Consider the following 26,566-nt stretch of genomic DNA (forward strand, 5'->3'; position numbering starts at 1 on the left):
AACCAGAATGGTTTTATTCTATATTCTATATTATAAATTATATATGAAATATATATATATCTATATTATAAAATTTACCAAGGCAAAACATATTTTATCATATAAATCTCCCCACCCTCCTCTTGAAGTTCTGACTGTAGGCAAGAAACAGCCTTAACAGAACATCTGAAACACACCAATTTGAAGATTCAACAAACTCTCATTACCATCACTACCAACTGCAAAGGGAGGGAGCGGTCATGCACATGGTTTGAGGGGTGACATTATACAAGAGTGCATCCATGGTCTCCATCAATTTTCAGTACGGCTCAAGTATTCAAAAAGAATCAAAAATTATCCTCTTATCACCACCACCACTACCAACCCACAATGAAGCACCAAGCACTGTTTGGACACTTTATACCTATTAACTCCCGTAATCCTTACAGGAATCCTATAAGGACTATTTTAGAGATGATGAAACAGGTACAGAAATGTTCAGGAGCTTGCCAAGGCAACCTGCTCCTCTTAAATGACCTCCTCCTGTGTCTCATGCATAAAGCAGAAGCCTGGTAATCAAGGATTTGCTTATGGTTTTATTTTAGTCCCTCTAATTCCTTCCCTTCCCAACTTATTTGTTTTCATTGTTCTTTCCTTCTTGATACACTTTCCTAGAACGCAGGAAAAACCAAGAGTTTTATCAGGGCAGCAATGACAAAATGAAGTTCATTTTAATCTAAAGAGTCCAAAATAGGCATAAGAAATCATAAGCTGTAACTCAACAAGACATAAGGAACCTGCACGAGGGCTTCACACCAACAGACCATATATGTGTTCAACTCTTAATATTCTTTTTTTTTTTTATTATTTTTTTAAATGTTTGTTTATTTTTGAGAGAGACAGAGACAGAATGCGAGTGGGTTAGGGGCAGAGAGAGAGGGAGACACAAAATCCAAAGCAGGCTCCAGGCTCTGAGCTATCAGCACAGAGCCCGATGCAGGGCTTAAATTCACGAGCTGTGAGATCATGACCTGAGCCAAAGTTGGACGCTCAACCGACTGAGCCACCCAGGTGCCCCTTTAATATTCTTTTCTTATGATAAGTCTGTGGAACATTAAAATTAAACTCCTTTTACGAAATGCATTTTCTTTACATTTCCATTGGTTATTCTCAAGAGTCCTTCATGGAAAACAAAACAAATCAAAACTACTGGCTCATTTTTTTTAAAGGTTAATACTTTTCCATTCAAGCAAATGTAGAGATGGAGAAAATTTAAGTATAGGTAAAATATTAAAATATTCATCTTAATGGCTAGCACACAGCTGACAATCACAATGCTATCTATAGATATTGGCAAAAAATACTACTCTGCACTCTGGAGGGTGTGGGGGAAGGAAGGAGGAGCAGACGGGAAGATAAAGCAAACCGTGTCTCTGTATGGCAGAAACATCGGCTGGTGGCACTAACACTTCAATTCTTATGTGCCTCCTAATCCCTGCCTTTTCTTGCTCTACTGCAGAGTTTCTTAGCATTATGGGATATTAAGCAGCATCCCTGCCCTCTACCCACTTGATGCTGTTGAATCACTCATGCCCTGCCTCCCCCAGTTGTGACAACCCAAAATTTCTCCAGTTCCTGGCAGAGGAACCACTGCTGTGCTCAGCTATGCTTTTCTCTCCTTTCCTCCTTGTTATCTAAGTGCCTCGGGCCTCAACAGTTTTATATGACTCTACTTCTAGACACTAGGACACAAGGAATTGCTGATCTCTTCAAGAAGGGAAAAGAGAAAGAAGTTAAACATACACATTCTTTCTTCCTCTTTTTCTCCTCAAACAAGAAAAGCAGGAACAAAACAACCATTCCTCAGAATTAACTGGTATGTCTTGAGCGCTTACAACAGGTATCACCCAGGGTCAAGTGCTGCTGGGTATAAAAGACTTAGTTCATACCCACAATGAACTTACATCAAAATGAAAAAATTCATCAAGTACCTACTGTGTGTCAGGCCAATAGTTCTTAATGCTGGTGTACATTAAACTTACTTGTAACACTTTTATAAAAACTCCCCGCCATAACCCTTGAATAGAATCCCCTAGAGGCAGGTCCATGCACTTCTGTGGTGGTTGCTGAAGTGATTCTGATGTGCAGACAAGGTGAGAACAATTGTGCTAACACAAAGATCATAAAGACACTGCCTGTGTACCTCCAAGTAACTCAGTCTAAAGAGTTAATAGATAACTGTAATAAAAGCAATTAAAACAAAAGCTAGACTAGACAAGCTGGCTTGTACTTTTCCTCAAAGTTACAAGATTTTTAGTGCAAGCCTAACATTTATGACCACCGACTCCAATTTTATCAACTGTGTAGGGGATACCCTATGAAGTATAAATACAGACACAAAAACTGCTGAAGGGCAGGATGCAAGAGCTCTATCAACTGCGTCTTCAGCTTTCTTTCTCAATCTCTTGATTTTGAAAGGTTATCCCAATTGTAAGAGAAATACTTTCAAATTAAAAATACGCAACACTAACAATGATGACTTGTTATTTAACTTTCTTATTTTTGTAGTCTCTTACTAATAAGACTGCTCCTTCAAGTCAGAAACTGACTTATACAGTCCTCATTCCCTCCCCAAACACAGTGGACAGGCAGCAGGAGGGTATGAACTGCTTGCTGAATTGGTTAATATGGATGCCACAACAGGCAGAAGCCCACAGTGAGGATGCACCTTCTTAAAGGAGCCTTTCCCCAAATAGAGATCAACATCTCAGCCTGCACAATTTGACAAAACTCCTCAGTGTCTGAATGCAAATAAATGCTATAAATAGTTTGTGTGCCAATCATCTGAATGTTAATCAGGTTAATTTTGTTCACAGTTAGGAGGAAAACATTTAAAACCAATGAAACATTCCCTGAAGCTTGAACAAATTTCATAAAAACCCTAAGCACACAAACAAAAACACAGGAAAATAAAGAGGTGGTTATTAATCATGCCAGACTGCAAAGCCAGCAATGGGCAAAAAGCAAAACAGGAAGCTGTAACAGAGGGGACGGCAAGCCATATACAACCTGCCATCCTGGGTTTCAACAGGGGCTAAGTGCTAATGCAACATGCACTGCATTATTATTCCCTTTCACGGAAAAGCTACAGTCAGTCTCTGCTAAAATTAAGACCCATTTTGCAGTTCATCCTCCCTTCTCCCCAGCTCAGCTTTTAAAGAGTCTAAGTCTGACCAAGGCATATCAGCTCAGGGTTCTCACACATGCTCACTCAGAACAAGGAGGGGATAGGATCGGGCCAAGTGGTAAGCCTTTAGGTGAGATTTCAGTCTGTTTTGGGGCACCTGGGTGGCTCAGTCAGTTAAGCATCTGACTTCGGCTCAGGTCATGATCTCATTGTCTGTGAGATTGAGCCCCACTCTGGGCTCTGTGCTGACAGCTCAGGGCCTGGAGCCTGCTTCAGATTCTGTGTCTCCCTCTCTCTCTGCCCCTCCCCTGTTCACACTCTGTCTCTCTCTCTCTCAAAAATAAATAAAGGCCCCCCCAAAAAAAAATTAAAAAAAAAAAAAGCCCTTCTTCCCCCCTAACTTTGAAATCTTTTCAGGTCATTTAAAAGAAAGAAGATGGTGAGGCAGAAGATGCTAACAAATTAATTCTATTCTGTCTAGCCCCTAGGGAAGAACTCAATGCTGAGTAAGACTGTACTTCAGTTAGGTAAGGATCTAACCAACAAGCAACAGATGTTTCCTTTACAGGCAGTGTATGAAAGCCTTTTTTTAACACCTCTGATCACTATTATCCTTAGGAGAAAATCTGAGAAATTAAATGCTGATGCCTAACTCTAAATGTTTTTCAGCTTATAAGAACTCCTACTACATGGGAGAACTTTTCTCACTTTAATACCTTATAAACTAATCCATCTCAACAATCAAAACCATATTCCAAGACCACCGGTGTGTCTCCTAGGAATAAGAAAATGCCAGTACAAATAAAACTAATCCTGCAACCCAGGTAGGAGAGAAAGAGGCCCATTTTCACGTACTCTGTGAAGCAATGGTATCTTTAAGGTTCATCAATCCCATCAGTTGCCTGAGAAACTGCATATAATGGATAACCCCTATAGGGCTGGAACACCTCACATTCCTAGGAGACTCTGACCCCAAATCATGTCACGGAGAGGAGCAGGGTATTATCAAGGAAACAGGACAGAGAAGGCCTGTCTCTTGTAACTCCAGCTTACATATATTGGGTACCTCCAAATAACTGCAGCTTTGCATCGGCAGCTGGGAAATACTGGCTTCAATAAGAAAAACCCAGTTTTCCCAGACGGATACCTCCTGGCACACAAAGAATAACACAATGATATAAAAGACATCATTCCTATTTCAGTGAGGAATCTGACCAGGACACAGGAGAACATTTTTTGTTTCTTAATACTTAGCATTTTATTATTTGTTTTTGTCCTTTGCCAATTTTGTTTTTTACTGGGGGTGTCTTCCTATTGATTTTAGAAGTTTCTTACATAGAATGGTAACTTGCTGCAAATATATTACCTAAAAGGTTGTTTGTGTGAGTCCATGTTTCGTCATTTGTAAGTGTGTATTTGGCCATATAAATGCTGTCACATCTATCAAATCTTCCTTTATGGCTTTTGCCTTTTACATTTAAAAGGTCTCTAGAGGGGTGCCTGGGTGGCTCAGTCGGTTAAACGTACTTCAGCTCAGGTCATGATCTCATGGTTTGTGGGTTCAAGCCCTGCATTGGGCTCTGTTCTGACAGCTCAGAGCCTGGAGTCTGCTTCACATTCTGTTTCCCTCATTCTCTGCCCCTCCCCTGCTCACACTCTGTCTCTCTCTCTCTCAAAAATAAAATAAACATTAAAAAATTAAAAGGGGGGAGGCTCTAGAGCTAGCTATTAATTACTCCCTCCTATCTCTTGATGAAATGGCACAACCACCTCTCTCTCTCTCTCCTTCTGTCATTATGACAAGAATCCATGCCAGAATCTTTCTACACTGAGCATGTATTACTCCACCGGAAAAAAAAAAAAAAATTTAACACTAATGAATGCTATAAAAAAAAAGCCACAGATAAATTCGAAATACTTATCTTTAAAAGCTCTGGGCAATTTAAGTAACTTCTTTAAATCATTAAAGGGCATTCTTCTCTTAACTCAATTACTATAGTTTTCTCAAAAGCCTTTATCTACAATTGTCAGGGAAATGCTCCATCTACAAATTCCCAAACTTGATATTTCACAACGTCATCACCAGGATTCCCACTGCTTAACTCTTCTCAATTCATTTAAGTCCATTAGACTCCTTGTAACCCATGACCTCTTATCTAGATTGGACTCAATACTGCTCATTAACATTCTAGACTCTAAAAATCACATTGATTTTTATAAACAGCAATGTTTTCTGAATGCTTACTGTGCACTGGATCCTATGCTCAGTGTAAAATGCACCCCCCCCACCGCCCCCATTTTAACACCTCTGAAACCAGGAACTCTACAATCAATGGTATGTCTGACATTGTCCTCAAGTAGTACATGAAATAATGCAATGAAATAATTAGCAGCATCTTAGATTAGATGAAATATGGAAGTGTAACTCATTTCATCTTACTATCAATCTTGAGGCTGATACTATCATCTCAATTTTTCACCAAAGTGAATGGCACCTCCCCCAAAGTTACAAAAAGCAAGTAAGTGTTGGGGCTTAGACTTTAAACCCAGGCAATCTGCCTCTAGAGCCTCACCTCTTAACTGATTTGCCAACCATTGGCCAGAATCATCTTTACCGACATTTCTCTCTAATCTTGCTATCAGGCCATTAAGTTATCCCAGAAAGTAACAATTACCTAGTCTACAGCCACATCACCCTTCCCATCAGGCTTTGTCCCTGCTGGTTAGATTTTGAATTCTCCATAGATTTCCTGGCACACTACCTACGATAGTTCTTTCAAAACTTTTCCATTATTTTTAAACTTCCAATACCATCTGCTGGTCCGCCCACCTCACCAACCCAGTGAAGGGACCTGCCTCCCATACTACTGGGAAAATCAGCACACGCTCTGCCATCTCCTTTCTTCCAACTTGGACTCCATTGTGCTTCTGTCTCAGACAACTCTCCCTCCTTACCATGGTTATATTTTGTCACCTGCACTTCAGATCACTAACTCCATTATCTTTAATTGCTCTCTGTCCATTAACTTCTTTCCTTCAACCTTTGGAATCAAAACAATCTCATCGATTCTGAAATATAAGTCACTTGAGGGCATCTGAGAATCTATTTCTCATTTCTCAATCTGCTGTGTCTCTTCACAACTACATTCACTTGATTACCCAGGCTTATCCTTCACCATAAACCATACAACATTTTCCCACTCTGAACCTACTTCTGGAATCTCTCTTCCCTAGGCTTTGTTTCACTGCTCCTCTGAGCTCACATGTTTCTTCCAGTTTCCTCCTCTATCCACTTTATTTTCATCTTTTTTTAAGTAGGCTCTATGACCAGCATGGAGCCCAACACGGGGCTTGAACTCACGACCCTGAGATTAAGGCCTGAGCTGAGATCGAGTCAGATGCTTACCTGACTGAACCACCCAGGCACCCCTCATTCACTTTAAATATATGCCTCTCCCTTCTATTAATTTCCAACTGTGCACTTCAGTGGAAGACTCAACTTACTGGCTCTCTTTCATGGTTCTCTCAGAATACCTATCCACCCTTAGAAGTCCAACCATCATCATTTCCAGGAGATGACTCTGGATTCATCACTGTCCTTAGCTATCCCACCTTACCTCAACATGTCAATTCTAATTTATCATTCATACAATCTTTATTCCTTCCACAACCAGTTCTTCCCTAATTTTTAAGTTTATTTATTTATTTTGAGACAGAAAGAAAGCTTGTGTACACGTAAGCACAAGAGGGGGAGGAGCAGAGAGAGAAAGAGAGAGAGAGAGAGAGAGAGAGAATGAATGAATCCCAAGCAAGCTCCACAACCAGCACAGAGCTCCACAAGGGGCTCAAACCCATGAACCATGAGATCACGACCAGAGCACAGATCAAGAGTCGGACACTTACCCGAATGAGCCACCCAGGTGCCCCAGTTCGTACCTATTCTTAAGAAAAGGTTTTATTAATTTTCCAGCCACTCAAGTTGGAAACTTAAGAACACTCTCTGACCCCTCTCTCCCATTACTCTATAGCCAAATAACCACCAGTTGGTTTTTTTGCTCACAAAACCCATCTCATATATCACACAGATAATTCAAATACTTTCCTATTAATCTGCTGGCATCACTGCATGTTCACCTTCAGTGATTCCCGATGCTTCCTTATTCTGGCACTGTAAGGTCTCAAATTCTCACTCCAACTTAACCTTTCTGAACGTGTCTCCCACCTGACCACACTGAGCCCTATCAGGAATACCCACAGTGGTGAGGGAGGGCTGCTCACCAGCCTGTGGGTCTGTGCTGTCCAACACGACAGCCGCAGGATAAACACAGCTATGTCTAAACATAACTTAATTAAAATTAAAAAAATGCAACTCCCCTCAGTTGCACTGGCCACGTTTTAAGTGCTCAGTAGCCACTTATGGCTGGTGACTTTTATCCTGGACAGTGTAGATACAAAACATCTCCATCACTCCAGAAAGTTCTGTTGGACAGTGCTATACAGATCCTCAGCATACATGCTTACCTCTCTGGTCTTCCATACCACCTCTCTGCCTAGAACACTTCTCTCCTCTCCCTATGCAAATTCGCATGTCCTCCATACCACAGTGGTCCTCATGCAAGTTGTCTGCTCAACCTCTTCCTGTATTACCCTGCAACAATTCTTGCAGTGTTGCTGCATTTAATTTTTCATTTTTGTGTGTCTTTTAATTATTGAGCCACTCAGAACTAATAAATATTCAATGGAATAAATGAAGTACATACGGACTATAATACTGCATCAAAATTATCAAATAATGGTATATGTAATACCCCCTCTCTATTAAAAAGACATGTTTTCTTTCAATTTAAACAAAAGATCTTGCATTTAGCTAACTAAATGACTTAATTTAATGCCTAATTATAATACTTGAAAGATAATTAGTTCCCCTTTTTTTTCCTTGTGGTGTTTGACTCTGAAAGAAAAAAAAACCTTAAAGGTCTGAAATACTTCCACTTTGCATAAGCACACCGCAAAGAAACCACTAAAGATAGACAAGGAAAAGAAAATGAATGAACAGTTTGAGTAACTATACCCTAACTATCTGAGATTATAGGAAAAAATATCTATAGTACAGCCACCCTAAAATTAAGGAGAAACTACAAATAGAGCATTTAAAAATTATAAAAATTATGTATATAAATGGTTTTGAATCAATAGCTAAGACCCCTCTATCTTTCAAATGTGAAATCATGAATATTTACATTCTGAGCTCAAAAACGATACAGATGCATAATTAACTGTTATATATGTATGTGTTCCTTCTTTATATTCAGGATTATTGTCTTAAGAAAATTAGTTCAGAAATGGATCCACACTATAGTTCTGGGTTCTTAACAAGGGAACAAGTCTCCTTATCTGAACACTGGAAACTGAGCAGAGATTTGGAGGAAATTGCCAGGTTAAGGATTCACTCAGACCATAAAGAGTTACTTTAAGAGGGAGTCTCCCCTGAAGTTCTGATTTGAGCTTATAACAAAAACTACAAAGATGTAAAACTCCTCAGATACTGTAGTTCCCAGTACCTTCCTAAAAACTCTGATATAATCGCTGTAGTTGAACTATTTGTGAAAGTTTTGACTTTTTTTCTCTTACATAAATGAATGTTCTACAGAGCCTGGTCATTCTGCAAATCAGCCAGCAATAGCTGTGTTACTGTTTTTACCTAATAGCACTTGTACATCTCTAAAATTGACATCTCTAAAAATTTTTAAAGTTATTATTTATTTTGAGAGAGAGACAGTAAGCAAGCAGGGAAGAGGCAGAGAGAGAGGGAGAGACACAGAATCCCAAGCAGGGTCCGCACTACCAGTGTGTAGAGTTCAATGCAGGGCTCAAACCCGCGAACCCGTGAGATCATTACCTGAGCCAAAATTAAGAGTCAGACGCTTAACTGACTAAGCCACCCAGGAGCCCCTAAAACTGACACCATCTTAATAATGCACAGCAAAATCATTTTAATTTAGATTTTAAGTAATTACATTCATGCTAGTTTTGGTTTTTTTTTTTAATAAGAAAGTTACTCCAGAGTATGTGTTAAAAATACTTCAGTATTTTTGCTGCAAATCAGATGACAGATCACCAAACTGGACTGAATATGTGCACTACTAGGTAACAGCAGAAAAGGAATATAAAGAGCCAAGAGATTTCACTTCAGAGAGAAAAGGTGATGCCCCTATTTGTTATCAAAGCATACCCTGCTAATCTTGGCACAAAAAGTAAAACCAGAGCTTCCAGTTGCTGAACACAAAGTGCTAGGAGAGTGGCATGCCCGGAGAGGACACGGGAGCTCTGTGCCCCTTCCTCTGTACCCTGCCCTGTGTACTTCCTCCATCTGGCTGGTCCTGAGTTGAATCCTTTATAATAAACCGGTAATCTGTTGGTAAAAGGGAGAAAGTAAGGGTGAAAGAGAGAGACGGAGAAAGAGAGAGAGGAAGACAGAGAGAAAGAAAGGGAGAGAAAACAGTAAAACCACACACAGAAAACACTGAAACGACATACCTTTATAGAGAACACTTCATCAGCCTCATTTTATGACTTAATATCAAGTTTCTCTACTTCTTTGTATGTAAACTATCCTTTTTCTTTTCAGATCTTTCCAATTCTCTCCCTAATACCCCTTAGCACCTTCCTTAAATACCCCAAACTTTGGCTTTTGGTTAAAAATGTGATTTGTTTTTGAGAGTCAAGACAGAAAATTCATACAGAACTGTCTGAGTTAACTTGAACTTTGTACAATCTTGGATCTCTCATTTTCTAGTAAGGTCCCATTGATTGAGACACAGGGCTTTTCTTTTCCATTTCTAAAATGAAAAAAAGAAAAATCGATTTTAATCTGTAAAAAAAACATCTCTCTGAGGTTGTCAGACTTGATTCCTACTCAGCTCAAATGATGTTAGGTACAAAAAGTCAATACCATGCCAAAAATTATCCTTTCCTTCCCTCCCCAAATTACAGTGGATTTATTCAGACCACAGCCTTAGGAAACAGTGAGCATGGCAGCAAAGGATAAACAAATGAAAACTCAACAGCAAAAAGAGTGACCTGGGTTCTGGCTTTGCCTCTTCTAGTCACTTAGAAGAGTGGCTCTAGGCAAGTCAGCTGTCTTCTCTGGGCCTCAGATTGCTCAGCCTGATACGAAACCAACTGGATGAGAAAATCTTCAAAGCAGCTTTTAACACTAAATATCTCTATTCTCTGCAGAGGAAATTACAAATCTTAATGTTTATGAATGCACTTGGCAAGGCTGTCCCATCATGTCCTTCACCTGAAATATCATGCAATTTGGGTACTTGTGTGTATACAAGCTCACCAGGGCATATAAACATCTTTGGATTAGAGGATGGGAATGAGCAGACATTGGATCCATGGTATCATTAGATTCTTAAACAGCCTCACCATTTAAAAAAAAAAAAAAAAAAATCACTGCAAGACTACACAAAAGTAGACAAATGTGGAAAAAAATTCCAGAATTTGCAATGAACTATTTTCATTTCAAAGTGTAGTGTTTAACAGCTAAGAGAAGGCTAATTTTGATGTCATTAAATACTAGAACTTTTCACTACCATCAGCTTGTGATATTACAAGAAAAACACAAGGGGAAAGTGACAGGAATTATCTGAAAAACAGAGAGGACAACAATTCAGCTTTGAAATGCATTGCTTTTTTGGTCATATTTATTCTTCCAATTATGTTCTGCTTAGATATGTATAATATAAACATTATATTTCTTCTTAAGTACTTAAAAGAAGACAGCCCAGAAAAGCAAAATAGAGGGCAAATTTGTCTAAAAGTAAAGTCATGTCTATACTGGAATAGCAAATCAGAGCAGAACAAGGATTATTCAAATATTCTAAGCAAAAAAGTATACATATAAATACAAACTAAAATATATAAAATATATAGTCAAACTAAATATATACAATATATATTATATAATAAATATATTACATAACATTTGTATTTTATATATTTAATGCATATATAGTTAAAAGTGAGGCTCCAGAGTCAAACTGCCTGTTCATATCCCAGCTAAGATTATAAATCATAATCACTCACTAGTTATGTAGCCTGAGGCAAGATACTGAATCACTCTGAACTCAAGTTTCTTTGCCTGTAAAATGTGGTAACAACAGTACTTAGGTAAGTTTTGGGGTTTAAATGAGGTATGAGTATTAAAACTAAGCATACAGTAAAAACTCAGAAAATATTAGCTACCACTATTTATCTTATCCAAAGCTCTAAATCAAATTAGGGTCTATGATAAACATGACCCATAGAAAAGTCAACCTCATCTTATCCAGTACTTGTTACTTCCAAACTGCGTTTATCTTATCAAGAGCCAACTAGAAAGTAGAAAAATTAATGATACATCTCTTTCTTTTTTGACCCCACAAACTGACTAGTAGAAGTAAAAAGCAGAAAAGTAGCTGAAAGAAGGAAAAGGAGAAGCAAAGGTGCTACAGCAGCACTATCCAGCAGAACCTTCTGCGATAACGGAAATGGTCTACATACACTATCCAATATGGTAGCCACCGCCACATGGTCATCCTCAGACGACCCATAAACTGAATACGACTGCCAGAAATTTAAGTAAAAAAACAAAGGTCTTCTCTTCCTGAATTGTTCATATGTTCAATTCAAGTATCTTTGTTTTCAGTGGAGACCTGATAACCCTGACTAGTTAAAGAAATAACATGCCAGCTGATACATCAATACGGTGCAACTTAGTGCTAATGAAAGGATCAGAGATAAGAAGTATGTGGTCCTCTGATATTTTAGAAGGTCCCTAAGGCCAAGTTAAATTCAAGCTCACATGAAGCATGATTCAGTACACAGATCAGAGCTGCAAAGGTCCTTATCAGCAACCCCAATGCATTTGTTCCTCCACTACCAAATAGAAAGCTACTTAGGCAAGGCAGACTGAACATCCCTGCATTTATCTTCAATTTCTTTGGAAATTCAGAGTTCTGTAAGCCTTTCTCTCTTTCAGAAACACTAGCGTTCCTGGGCTGCTCAGCTTTTCCACTATAAACAAAATCCATGAACCACCCATATCTGAAGTATAACGCCAGACTCCTGCTTAGCTGCCCCTGTAATATGGTTTAATTATGATGACTGAACTAATAGGCTGACATCATAGACTTTTACAGGCTGACCCCATGTCATCCTGATGTATCATTTTGCACCAGTTCAGTGCTGTAAATCAATTTAAGATCTCAAGCAGGTTGAAAAGGCTGGTAATGATGCTTTCTCTGCTGTCTCTGGAGACTCTACATTATACACAACTTACATTATTTATAAAGCCTCAATGATGCCTCCATTAGCCTTGTAAGACTACACAAATGAGATCTTTTATACACACACAACTTGGCCTTGATTATGTAGGCGACTACAGCTTAAATATACTCATCTAATTACACTCTAGTTTCTTCTTTTTCCGATCTAACCGAGTCATTACATTTTATCTTTAGCCCAGAATTACTATAAATCAAAATCACAAACCGAAATTTAGTTTTCTTAACTAATAAATGTATATGGGGAAAATGGGACTTACTTAATGCTTTAATGAACTTAGTAGGAAAAAAATTACTTAAATTCCAAGAGATGTAAGAGGTTAACATTTTTAATTGCTTAAAAACGGTCATTTCTCTAAAACGCAAAGGTCATCAGCTCTTCAAGGGTATAAAACCAATGGATACTGCAAAAAGGAAAAATGTATTTGGTTACATACCTATGGTTGTAGGGGTCAAAACTAAATCAAGGACAAATCCCTACCCTCAGAAGAAACCTGATCCTGCCTGGATCCTCCAGAGAGGCTCTGGCATCACCCACCTCTAGAAAATCATCTCTCACGACCCTGGTTACAGTTTCCTAAGAATTGCAATATCACACAAATGTACGCCACCTGCAGAGAAATATCAAATAACTGCAAATGGGAAAGAGGGAGGGAGAGAGGAGGACAAACACTTTAATCAGTTCAGCATACTCAGGCCTGGCACCTACATCAGAACAGCAATGATGCAAAATATTTATACTCCTTGAAAATGCTGAGGCCGTGAACATTGGTCCTGCCTCGACTTTTTTGAAATAGTGGTTCCAATACAACTCACCTACCTCCAATAAAACGTAAAGTGGTAATTATAAACAAGATCAAAAATCAACATGGGCAGAGAACAGTTTTCTCATTGTGTTACTGAATGCAGGCATGTTATCCACACACGCAATTAGAGCAAACGTTCTGAAATACAGGCATTCTGTGATCTAGGTGCTAAGAGTTCCAGCAACAGGATGGCACACTGCAATCGTGCAACTTCTCTATCATTCCACATACTCTGAAACTTCAGATACCATGCCAAGAAGAGAACAGGAGGAGAAAGGCAAAGGCCGGTTGCCACAGCACTCACGGAAACGATGGTTTCTCAAGGAGATGGTTCTGAGACGCGCCTCAATTTTCAGAAGGGAAGCGTCTTACTGGCTATCTTGCACAGTCTATTTAAAAGTCGTATGCACCTCAAAATAAACAAAAGCCGCAGCTACTGGAGTTGTAAGATCCGGCAGGCATTTGTTCCTCCTCCCTTCCTAAAGTACATCAAGGAAACGTTCTCTCTTTAAGCCTACATGTATATTAAGCAACTAGAAAAACAAGCCCACGTCTGTCTATCTCACACCCACTACCCCCCACCTTACTACAGCAGCAACCCCGAGAAACACTAACAAAGACAGCGGAGTAAATGAACAGTTGTTCAACAGCGAACTCACAAATACACATGGAGTGAGGCAATCGAATCCGGTAAAGGGAAAGGAATGAGACGACACTTGGGAGACGCACGGGGTGTAGGCGGAAGAGGGGGAAAAAAAAAAATTACGCGCCGCCGCCAAGCCTTTGAATAAATTAGAGGGAATTTCGGTGCGAACTTTCCTTGACCTCGACCCCCAAGAGGCTCGTCGGGGCAGAGAAAGGAGCCCGTCCGGGATGCGGAGGGGAGCAGGGCACCGGGTGTCCTCCTCGCGCCAGACCCGCTCCGCGAGGCGCCGACGGCGTAGAAGGCAGCGCCTGCGGCTGCCCAACTCCCGCAAGGGTCGCTCGGGCCGGCGCGGGACACAATGGGCCCGCGGGCCGCGCGGACGGGCCTCGGCCCGGCTGCGGAAAGGGAAAGAGAAACGGGGAGCGGGCGGAGGGAGAGGGTGGAATGGGAGGTCCCGCCGCGGCCGGGGCCGGGGGCGAGGCTCGGGGCCGAGGAGCGCGGCTTCCCCACCGCAGACCCAACAAAGACGCTAGGAGAACCCCGGCCGAGCCCTGCCTGCCTGGCCGCCTGGGCGCCAGGACAGGAGAAGGTAGCAGGTTCGCTCCTCGGAACGGCCGGGAGGCGCCATCATGGGGGGGGGGGGTCCCCGGTCCGCCCCACGCGGGGAAGAGCCCCCTCCCCGCCGCGGCCCGCGTCACCGGCCCCGCACGACCGCGGCAGCCCGGCGGGCCCGCGCCTGCCCCACAAGAGGCGGCGGCGGCGCTGGAAAGCCCAGGGAGCCGAAGGAGGGCGGGGACGCGGCAAAGGAGAAAGTTGGGCTCAGGTCTGTTTCGTTTTACCGGGTTGGCGGCGCGCCCGTCCGCGCGGGCGCACGAGTAGCCGGGCGAGCGGGGTCCCGCGGCCCCGGTCCGGCCGGCGGGGCGCTGCCCTCGCAGGGTCCCTCCCCGCGCCTCGGCCCGGGCTGAGCCGCTCGGCCTCTCCTTCCTCCTCCCGCCCGCCCGCTCGCTCCCGGAGCCTGGATTGATCTGGTCGCGCTGGCGTCAGGGAGTCGGAGCCGCCCAGCCTCCACTCCTCGGCTGCCAATACCCGGCGCACTCGCCCGCCCGCCCGCACGCTCGCTCGCCTGCTCACACGCGCACCCGCGCGCCGCCGCCGCCGCCGCCGCCGCGCGACCAGGGATCCTCTCCAAATTCCCCGCCGGTTAGCGCGAACGCGGGGCCAGCCACCTCCCCCCGCCTCCGGCCCCACGCCCCATTTATTCCAAGGAGAAAAAACAACTTTCCTCCTCCTGCTTCCTTTAGTCCGGGTGGAGCGGACTTGGTGCATTATCCTCAAATGAAGTTTGGTGTTCAGTATTTATTTCCTGAAATGTTCATCACCCGTCCACCGCGCCCTCCGAACGGTACCGTAAACGTGGAGTGCATTTTTGACAATTATCTTTCAAGGCTCTCCTTTTCCTGTCTAGTTTCCATTGCCCTTCACTAACTTTCCTGTTTTGCAAGCCCCAGAAGTTGCTTGTACCCAGAATTGGATAGCCTAGTTCTGTTGCGTGTGCTTACACCAAACCCGGAATCAGTAGTGTTTTGTGCCAGTTCGGGATCTAATGATTCCAGTAGCTAACCTAATTGTTTGACAGCTGCCACAATGGAACTCAACTTTTGATCCAATTTCTACAATTTTTTAGATGACTCCAACCCCCTAAAATAAAAACAAACTGGCTCTCATCTACCTGATCTGCAAAGACGTTGAACATATCTTTTTGTAACGATTAATTTTTCCCTTGGCTAGCTCTCTGGAAGCTGGCATGAAATCTTGGATAATCACCATAATGTTGAGTTATGTTTAGAGAGGAGTAATTACTCTGAGGAATAAACTGCACATGAACCAAAAGGATCGCTACCACCAATATAAGGAAAATATCGGAGACCGAAATAATGGCACTCTCCAATTGCTCATGTGCGATTACATGTCCACATTTTATTTAAAATTCTTACTTATTAATTTGTTTCTGCATCCCATGTGTAATTATTCAAAGGATATGCAATAAATCCCATGAAACACATAAAATACTGTTTATAAATTATAGATCAGAATGTTCCAGCTAATTTCTTTGTTAAACTATTTGAGCACTTTCTGGTCAGTTCTTGGGCCTCATCTCATTTTCCCTAAAAGCAGCATTTGACACAGTTCATCATTCTCCACTCCTTGGAACAACAGCTGGAGTGAGCCTTGTTAAATGCCACTCAGATCAGGTCACTCCTCTGCTCAAAACCCTTCCTTGATAAATAGGATGTGCTATACATACAATGGAACATTATTCAGTCATTAAAAAGAATGAAACACTGACACATTCTACATGGATGAAACTTGAAAATACGTTATGTGAAAGAAATCAGACACAAAAGAGCATATATTGTAAGCTTCCATTTATATGAAATATCCAGAATAGGAATATCTATAGAGACAGAAAGTAGAATGGTAGTTGCCTGTGTTTGGGGAAATAGGTTGTGGAGGAGTGATAGCTAAAAGTTCTGGAGTTTCTTTTGGGGGCATGTGTGTGTGAAAAATGCTCTAAAATTAGTTTGTAATGATAATTATACAACTCTGTGGATATACTAAAAGTTATTGAATTGTACACTTTAAGTAGGTAAATTATAGGAATTTTATTCAATATAGCTATTTAAAAAGCCATGACAACTAAGAGCAGTGTATGCTCCTTGACTGGATCCAGGATTAGGGAAGAAGCTACAAAATGACATGATAAAACTTAGTTTTTATATTATAAAAATTATAGAATTATTAAATTTTAAGCTATAGATGACCTTTCCTCGCGCAGTCATACCTGGTAGCTGCAAATCATAATTATTAATTCTATACATGCCATGCAATTTGATTTTGCCCTTTATGCAAGTTCTTTCTTTAAATGGTAATAAAAAATTAGATACTTTTTTTTAAAGGACATTATTGGGACAATTGTCAAAGCTTGAATATGGCTTGTGTATTAATATCATTGTATCAAAAAAAAAACTTCCCGTGGCTCCCCATTTCACTCAAAATAAGGGTTCTCACAATGTGCACAAACCCCTACCTAATCTGCCCTCTTGGCTCCCCTTTACCGCTCCCATCTGGTCTCCTATTCTCTCGGTTTCATACTTCCTCAAGTCAACTTAACCTCCTCACACGTCCTGGAACAACCCGGGTGCAATCCACCTCAGGGCCTCTGCACTAGCTGTTTCCTCCTTGGAAAGCCCTTTCCACCATGGGCTGCTCCCTCACCCCCCTCAGGTCTTCACCCAAGTGTTTCCCTCTCAATGAGACCCACCCTGGTCACTCTAAAATTTTGCCCACCTCTCCCAAACACACATCCTATAATGCTCTTTCCCTGCTTGGCCGTGGATGTTTCACTTATCACTACCTAACTACTTGCTTAGCCAAAAAAAACAGGATTTTTTTTCCTGTTCTGTTCATTGCTATTGTCTCAGAGCCTAGAGCAGTACCTGTCCCCTAATAGAAGCTTATTAAACACCTGTTGAATGAATGAATGAACAAATGAGTGGAGCACTGTTCTAATTACAGGGCATATAATGGCAAACTATGCAGATTAAAATCCGTGCTCTCATCAAAGAAGACAAATAATGAATAAACACACAAATACGCTAGCGGGGTTGGGGATGGAGGGTGGAGGATGGTACACGGGATGGAAGAAACAGGGTAGGAAGGGATTAGGAATGGGGAAGGTTGCTATTTCTAGGGCTAGGGCAAACTCCCTAACAAGAGGTCTTGTAGGAAAAGACAGGGCATGCCACTGACCTAGGAGGAGGGTCTCCAGACTCCCAAGCAGAGTGAAGAGCAAGTGAAGGGCACCTGAACCTGAGTCTACTTCACCCATTCACAGAAGAGCCAGGAGGCCAGAGTGCTGACCAAAGGAGAAGCTAGACATAGGAGGAAAGACAGTGTGTGGGCCCAGATGTACCTGGGCTGGTGGCTGTGGAGGTGGGAACATAGGGAAGGTCTCTTCTACTGCTTCTCTTATCCTAGTGAAATAGCCACAGACCCTACTTCCTGACAATGGAGAGGGTGGGAGAGACTATGGAGTTTGGAGAGAGCAGCAGATATGAGTTATCTTCTGGGAGAGTTTGAGAGCAAATGAACTACGGAAATGTGGTAGGATTGCCAGGCAGTGCTATTAAGTGCCCATTTGAGGTTAGTGGTCATGAATTTAAAGCAGGACCAGTCAGCGTGGCTGTGGATTTTTTTCCCAGCCTTGTCAGCCTAAGGGGCAAAGCTAGGATTTTGCAGGTGGGTGTGATGGAGGGAAAAAGGGTTAGAGAGAAGAGGGTGTGGGAAGGAGGGAGGTGAGGACATACAGGAGTAAAGGACAATGGAAAAGTAACAGGATCAATGGATTGGAGGTCCCAGTGGAATCTAAGAATTCCTGAAGTTGGGAACCACTCCCAAATGCTGGAGAACAGTCTGAGAATGGGATGTTTGAAATGATGGAGCTGGAGCAGTTTGGGTAATGCCGAGGTCTAGCGGTATGACCAGAGACAGTGGGTGGCTGAGGAGGATAAGCTCCTCAGAGAAAAGGAGGTATCAAGGAACTGAAGGCAAATTAACTATGCTATTGAACTAGCTTGTTTAAAATAAAAAACAACTACTAATTTACAATAAGGGAGAGCCCTGAAAATTGGCTGCAAATACTAAATATACAAAATATGAACCCCAAAATTTATTTTAAAAGATATGACTCTACTCAATATAAAAAATGTAATGTGGGTTTTGTGTCACAGACCTTAAGTGAATTTGAATGAATCAATTTCCCTGGAATGAGCCCGCCAAAGATCCCTGGTGTGGTATATTACACATTAAAAAGGAATGTTCCAGTGATCGGTATAGTTGGGGGAAAAAGTGCAAATTATGAATTAAAAAAATTTTTTCTTAATGTTTATTGATTTTTGAAAGAGAGGGAGAGAGAGAGAGAGAGCACAAAGCAGTAGAGAGGCAGGGAAAGAAAGAGACACAGAATCCGAAGCAGGCTCTAGGCTCTGAGCTGTCAGCACAGAGCCTGATGCAGGGCTCGAAGCCACGAACTGTGAGATCGTGACCTCAACAGAAGTCAGATGCTTAACTGACTGAGCCACCCAGATGCCCGCAAATTATGAATTTTTGATGTTGAAATCCCTCTATTCTCTCATCGCACCTTTTCCTCCAGAGAGTTTTTGGCTGCTTATAATTAGGAATGTGTTTAGGCATGCTGTTGAATATCCGTGGGAAGACCCTACTTGCCTTCTAAGTACTATGAGGGTGAGAACTATGTCTAGTTGTTTCCCCACTGCATGCCCAAAGTTTGCACAGACCTATCACAGTAGACACTCAAATATTTGCTGAAGGAATAAATATCTAATTGAACTGCTGTGAAAATTCCAATTGGTGTTTTTCTTAAAGGACAGCATATTTTTGCAGTAATGGTTCTTTCTCATGATTGCCTTCACTCTCAAGTCTGAATTTCTAATTTATTTATTTAAATAAATATTTATTTTACTTATTTAAATTTCTAATTTCTAATTATAAATTCCAGGAATTTGCAAAATGCTGTTAGCCCCTTTCTAAGAGTTTCATAACAGTCTATATACACTATGAGTTCTGTGTCAACATTTTATAATAAGTATTATCGTGACAGTAGAATTTTATATGAATTCCCACAGTTTCTGAAGTTTGTGGATGTTCTGTAAGCTTTGCTTAGCAGAATTGTTCTCTGGGGCCCCATTTCCAGGCGGGGTAGTGCAGTATTTATAGCATCTAGACACAAGCCTTTAAACACTATTTCTTCCTCCATTTGCCTGCCACAAAGAACTTCAATGTTGTTATTCCCCCAAACCTCACAATGAGTATCAGTGCTACTGAATTCCTAAAATGTAATATATCCACAGCATTTTCTGCTTATCTGACGTCTATTAACTCAACCATTATTAACCAAGACTGATCCTAATGTTATGAGTTTACGACCTATTGTTCAAGCTATTGTTTCTAAATTCACCTAACAAATGTTCAGCCCCAAGCTTGTGCCTCTTGCTAAACTGCTGAATTGTCACATCTACTCCTTGCCAGTTAAATCATACGGGGAGAAGTTTCCATGGGTTCATTCCTTTCCTAAGATGTTCACATCTTTCTTCAAACTCACTCACGTCCTTCCTTTTCCATGCCCCCAGGTACTTGGATCTCATGCCTAGACCTCTGTGGTGGTCTCCAACTCTCCTCCATGCATTGAGTGAAACTCATATCATTCTAATTGGTGAATAATCTCCCAAAAGGAGTTGTTTGTCCATGTCATTCCCCCCGACCAAAAAGTTCAATGGGTCAGCAGTGCCTCCCAAAAGACTTCTAACTCTGAGGCCTGGTACCCAAAGTTCCTTGAAGTATGACCCTGACCCATGTTTCCTGCCTGGTCTCCTTCATTCTCCCACACAAGATGCCTGAGAGGCATCATTTTCCAGCTTGAGAACCTCCCCATGAGATAGATACCATTCTTCTCATCTGCTGATAATATCGGTGCCTACTGAATAGGATTAGTGGGGGGATAAGAATAAGAATAAAGGTGATAGCTAATACTTATTTAGTGTTTACAATTTGCCAAGCATTGTTTTCAGCACCTTACATATGTTTTTAACTCCTTTATCCTTCAAAAATTCCAGCGATATAGCTATTATATTATCTCCATTTTATAGATGAAGAAAATGAAGTGCAAGATGTTAAGTGACTTGCCTAAGGTCACACAGCAAGTATGCTGATGCCTTGAATGTGCTTAACTTGGTATCTGGTATATTGTCTATGTTCAGTAAAAGTAGTCAATTTTCTTTTCACGGTGTTCACAGTGCCTGGTGTGTGTTGGGCACAACTTCTGGCTCCAAAGTCAAGTGTTTTAGGTAGACTCATACCAACAAAATATTTAGTGGACTGGTCAGCTTTTAAGTTGTAACGACTATCTGATTTCCAAAAAGAAAAAAATTCTTTTTTTTTTTTAATGTTTATTTTTGAGAGAGAGAACAGGGAAGGAGCAGAGAGAGAGAGAGAGAGAGAGAGAGAGAGAGAGACAGAAGGACAGAGGATCCGAAGAAGGCTCCGCACTGACAGCAGATAGTCCAATGTGGGGCTTGAACCCAAGAACTGTGAGGTCATGACCTGAGCTGAAGTCAGATGCTTAACCAACTGAGCCACCCTAGCACCCCCAAAAGAAAAAAACTCTTAAATAGTGTTTCTTCTGGTGGCAATTTCTCTTCACTAAGCCGGCATCCATTGACAAATTTAATTGAAAGACTAAAATGGTTGCCTTTAACACAAAAGCTAAATGACAGTGGCTTAAGCAATAAAGGAGCTTACTTTATCTCTTGTTAAGAGAAGATCAAAAATAGGAATTCCAGGGGTGGTGAGGCAAGTCAAAGATGTCAGGGCCAAGATCTCTGTGATTTCCTTGTCCTCTCCCTCATTGGTGATTATAAAATGACTGTTGGAGCTCTAGTCATCATGTTTGCATTCCAGGCTGGAAAAAGAGAAGGACAAGGACAAAAGGGGTAAACTGAGTCTGAAGTCCTTTAAGGAACACACACTACCACCACCATCTGTGATAGGCCATTACTACTACCATGACATGTGTCTACTTCTCCTTAGTAAATATTGTCATCTGGCCTCCTCTCTTTGCAAAGATGGCTGGCAAGTGTCAATTTTTTTGTTCTTAATCCTAGAAAATTGCCACAACAGATGGTGTTTCTGCTGGTGATGGAGAAGGAGAGGGTGAATGCAGTGATGTGCTCCGAATGGCTCTGCCTGGCTTGTGAGAGCCGATAGGTAAATTTTCAAGATTTTTACAAGCTGGTTGTTAAACACCTTGGTAGCCTGAAATTGGTCACAGTGGGAGTCTTTACACCACAAAAATTGGCAAACACCACAAATTAAGGCCCTTTAAAAAAAAAAAAAAGAGCCAGTTGTCAAACATTTACCAGCATACCACTGAATATTGGATAGGTGACTAGGAGTTCCAGAAAGTTTTTTATTTTGCCTTATTATATTTGTCACTTATTTCCAACTAGAACGGTTGAGACCCATGAACACTTAGGCAGGCAATCTTTTGAAGATCTTGGTATATTAATACTCCCCTTCTCTTTATTCCATAAAAATGTTAGGCATATGCATTTATATTGTGTTTTGATATTTCCTCAGAGAATGTACAAGTTGTTCTTTGGTAGTAAGTGAGGCATGTCATGAAAATCTTATAAATGTCTATTCAGGAACTTAATAAGCTTTGTGTAAAAAATCATCTGTTCTAGTAAGAAGTGCAGAAATACGTGTAGAAACAGCCTCTGTGTTTGTAGTTGAGGCAATTGTTAAATCAGGTCATGCCTAAGACAGAGCAGCTTTTCCAAACTAAGGTATATGACCTTACTGAGGCACAAATAATCCTTTAAAATAATGTCTTCTTCCAAACTTTCTTCCTGGGAAAAGAGTAAAGTGGGAACATTTTCTCCGGATGGTTATGAGAAAGAATCCATAGTTTTTCACTCTTAAGGAGTCAATTCCCTAGGTAGGTCTTTTTTGCTTTTTAATTTTTTTTATTTTATTTTTTAACATTTATTTATTATTGAGAGACAGAGAGACACAGAGTATGAGCAGGGGAGGGGCCGAGAGATGGAGAGACACAGAATCCGAAGCAGACTCCAGGCTCTGAGCTGTCAGCACAGGGCCTGATACGGGGCTCGAACTCACAAACTGTGAGATCGTGACCTGAGCCTAAGTTGGACGCTTAACCAACTGAGCCACCCAGGCGCCCCATTTTTTTTTTTTTTAAACACAAACAGGCACTTAAAAACATAGCACTGATAGGGACAAAGAATGCATTCCCTTTGGTTTGGAGGGAGGCAATAAGAAAAATGATTTCAGGAGCTGAGCCAAAAAATGAGAAGAAAACCTCAGGGGCTTGTGAACATGACCCCACCCAAGGGCTCTTACCTGCAAAATAGAATTTAGCTTATTTAGAAATGAATACCAGAAACAAAGTCACATATGATTTGGAGTTGCAAAATGTATCTTAGCTTTTTCTTTTTCTCTTATTATGATAAATGGACAAGAAAAAGCCTTTGAAATTTTGCATTAAACTTTAAGTTTTTATCTCTTTGGATACTTCCTTCTAGGACAGGAATTTTTAGTGTTGTTTTGTTACCTCTAAAGTCCATTACATAACTGAAGATAGTAAAAATTTTTTTTTTGTTTAAAATATTTTCTCTTTTAAAAAACTTGCTGTGTAGGATTTACCTTAGTGAATGTTATCCAACCGTAGCGGTTGTGATGAGGAATCTAATTTGAAAATAAAAACAATGATCAGTAGTGATTAATCTAGAAGGCTTGGGTATCCAACTGAGCCAACCACATTTGAGCTCTGTCTGTTCAGGAATTTTTGGAAGATAGTCAGTAAATAACACCTGCTTCCTGTCCTGAGTATGGAGGCAAACCAGAACGAAACCCAGAAGTCAGACAGATGGAACTCAAAATATGATCTTTGCTAATTAGAAAGTATATGGTAACATGTAGCCATAGAACTGTGGCCAAACTGACTTGCTAATATTTTACCTCCAAATTAGAAAGTCTCATGCATTAGCATAGTAGAACAGCCACAGACTGCAATTTATTTGTACAACTGTGGATCAAAAGGGTCATTCCCTCACAGAGAATCCTCTTCTGGTTTCCTAGAGGATTCTTCCACTCTGCATATGCCCAGTTAGCTCATTTTTCAAAAGAAAGCCTAACGTTGCCCTTTTCCGCCTGAGAACAGGTGATCAGGTTTTTTTGTTGTTGTTGCTTATTGTTTTCTTTTGTTTTCCTGATTAACCCAAGAATACTCCACTTTGCCTAACTAAAGTTGCCTGAAGTTTGCAGTTTGTTTTTATGGAGTCCAAACCCAAATGTTATCCATTTCAAAGTTTCTGGAGTTGTATTGGCCCCCATAACTGTAACTGCTAACCTGAAATGCCTTGTGTAAAACCAAAGGCAAGAAAATAATAGGTAAAAGATGGGAAGATTACAAAGAACAATATTAGTTCAGTCATGAAATGTTTATTGAGTGCCTACTATGCGCTGGGTATAGTTTTAGGCACAAGGTCATAATAGTGAACAAGTAGCTTTTACTTTTGGTTGGCACATATTTTAATTGGAGAGACAGACAATGAACAAGGGAAGACTAGGTAAGTTATGATATGATCATTTAAGCTGTGAGGGCATGAAACAAGGTAATGTGATAGTGACCTTCAGGGAGTGGGCAGCATTCTATTTTAGATAGAGTGGACAGAGAAGGCCTACCTGAGAGGAAAATTTTAAGCTGAGATGTGGACAATGTGAAGGAAGCTGGGAAGAAGTTACAGAGCCTTTGTAGCCCCTCATAAGGATTTAGGATTTTATCCAAAGTGCAACAGGAAGTCACTGAATAGTTTTAAGCGGGGAAGAGACAGGATTTGGGTTACATTTTCCGGCTTCTCTATAGAAAAGTAGGAACAACAGAAGAATCAAAAGGGAAATCAGGTAGGCCATGTAGGATGCTGCGACAGTGGTCATAAGAGAAAACAAACAGTAGTTTGGACTAGGAATTAGTGACAGTGATGGACCAGAAGAGAGAACACTGTGAAAAGGATAAACACTTCTTGTACTATGAGCTTCAAGAGGACAAGGATTGGGCCAGGGAGATATATATATATATATATATATATATATATATATATAATGCTGGTCACACATTTATATTTTCCAACCACACTCTCAACAACCTCAAGAGTCTTCTCTTCACAAATAAAGAATTCTAGATTTCTCCACCAGCAATATCTTTTTTCCCTCTTGTTTTAACTTTTCTTCTTCATGGCCCCTTCCCCCAAGTAATAAACATGCTCTAATATCTGCTGTCCTAAAAATACAACTACACAAACATTCATAAACATACAAAAGAGAGCCACTAAAATAAAACCAATCCTGTTCCCAAATATTTCTCTAGTTATATCTATTCTATGTCCCTTCTCATTCAAACTTCCTGAGAAAGCAGTTTATATTTCCTGCTGTCTCTTATTTCTTATATCACATTCACTCTGTGACCCGCTAAGATCCGATTTCAGTTTGCACCATGGCATTGAAACTATTCTTGCTAAGCTAGGGCCACTGCACATTGCTGGGTTAGTTGTGCATATACTACACAGTCCTCGTTAAGATTTCATTGACCTTCATATTGCCAAATCCATTGAATGCTTGTCTGTCTTCTGTTGGATGGTTCAGATTCATTGGACACTACTTATCATTTGTTCATTCTCAAAAACTTCGGCTTTGTGAAAGCCTGGAAATGATGCTAACATCCATTCCTGGAGAACTAGTTGAATTAATATGATGGAGTACTTTGGAACAGTAATAAGGAGTTAGGATTGTTTTCTATATTCTGTATGAATGTATCACCAAGATATATTGTTAAGTGAAAAAAAGTAAGGTGGAGAAAAGTGTGTATAGTTTTCATCTATGTAGGTATGTTATCATCTATTTTAAGAAAACAGAGGGATAGGGGCACCTGGGTGGCTAGTCTGTTAAGTGTCCTACTCTAGATTTAGGCTCAGGTCATGATCTCATGGTTCATGAGATTGAGCCCCGTGTTGGGCTCTGCACTAACAGCACAGAGCCTGCTTGGGATTCTCTCTCCTCTCTCTACCCCTTCCCTGCTTGCTCTCTCTTTCTCTCACACACACACACAATAAATAAACTTAAAAAAAAAAGAAAATGGAGGGATATGAATATATCTCTCTATATATTTGCTCATATCAAACAAAAATGGAAGGATAAACCAAACCTTTTTTTAACAAGTTATATACAGGGGAGAAAGAGAATAAAGTAAACAGAGATGGAAACTAGATTTCTCTGAATATATCATGTTTGTGGATTTGACTTTAGAACCCTTAAAATGTTTTACCTAATTACAAAGCAAAGGTAATTTTTAAAAAGAAACAAAAAACAAAAATCAAAATGAACAAATGAACTGAACTGGAAATCAAGCCTGTAATATAAAAAAGGGAAATATTTCAAATGACAAAAAAATACAGCAATCTGACTGTAAATACCTAGTGGGATATAATCTAAGGACAAAAAGAAATTAAAAAAAATTCAACTATTTTCACAAGTCACATTGTTAGTAATAACATTTGGCATTTTTTTCTGAAGTTATAATAAAAATATATAATAAAAATAATTATTTAAACATTGTTGCAAACCAAGACTTTCAGCATAGGAGAAAAGCAATACAAATATAGATAAAAATGCTTTAATCTTATTTTTGAATTGGAAATATCAGTATGAACTCATGATGTATTTTGTTTAAAAAAGGCTCTTTTGAGGAAAAAGTTCTACAAATAATTACCAACGTAATAGCAACGAGCACCTCCGGCTCCCAAACTGTGGTCTCTGAATACCATGCCCCATTAAGGAAACCAGAACTTTTTTGAGAAATAACTGATTGTGGATCTGTACTAAGAAAAACATAAGATGACTATGAATCATCCTATCATACTAGAAAGCAAAGGAAGCTAGCAATGGTTACTGGAGTTATTTC

At 40.5% G+C, this 26,566-nt stretch overlaps 2 protein-coding genes across 4 annotated transcripts in view; one reads left to right on the forward strand and one right to left on the reverse strand.

Moving 5' to 3' along the window:
* The window catches only part of SMAD1 (SMAD family member 1), a 79,115-nt gene extending 64,052 nt beyond the window's left edge, over positions 1–15,063 (reverse strand). The window contains exon 1 of one of the 3 annotated variants that reach the window (XM_042935388.1): positions 14,790–15,063. The gene's annotated coding sequence lies outside the window, so the exon portion shown is untranslated. The other 2 variants (XM_042935390.1, XM_042935387.1) reach the window with 2 other exon arrangements.
* The window catches only part of LOC122218414 (collagen alpha-1(I) chain-like), a 108,043-nt gene that overhangs the window by 1,881 nt on the left and 79,596 nt on the right, over positions 1–26,566 (forward strand). The window contains exons 2-6 of the mRNA XM_042936687.1: positions 429–493; positions 13,549–13,748; positions 13,897–13,994; positions 14,143–14,773; positions 21,690–21,792. Of these exons, the coding sequence (XP_042792621.1) occupies positions 429–493; positions 13,549–13,748; positions 13,897–13,994; positions 14,143–14,773; positions 21,690–21,724 (1,029 nt within the window). The 3' untranslated portion in view covers positions 21,725–21,792. The remainder of the gene's footprint in view (positions 1–428; positions 494–13,548; positions 13,749–13,896; positions 13,995–14,142; positions 14,774–21,689; positions 21,793–26,566) is intronic.

Source organism: Panthera leo, chromosome B1, assembly GCF_018350215.1.
Source record: "Panthera leo isolate Ple1 chromosome B1, P.leo_Ple1_pat1.1, whole genome shotgun sequence".
Taxonomy (NCBI): Eukaryota; Metazoa; Chordata; class Mammalia; order Carnivora; family Felidae; genus Panthera; species Panthera leo.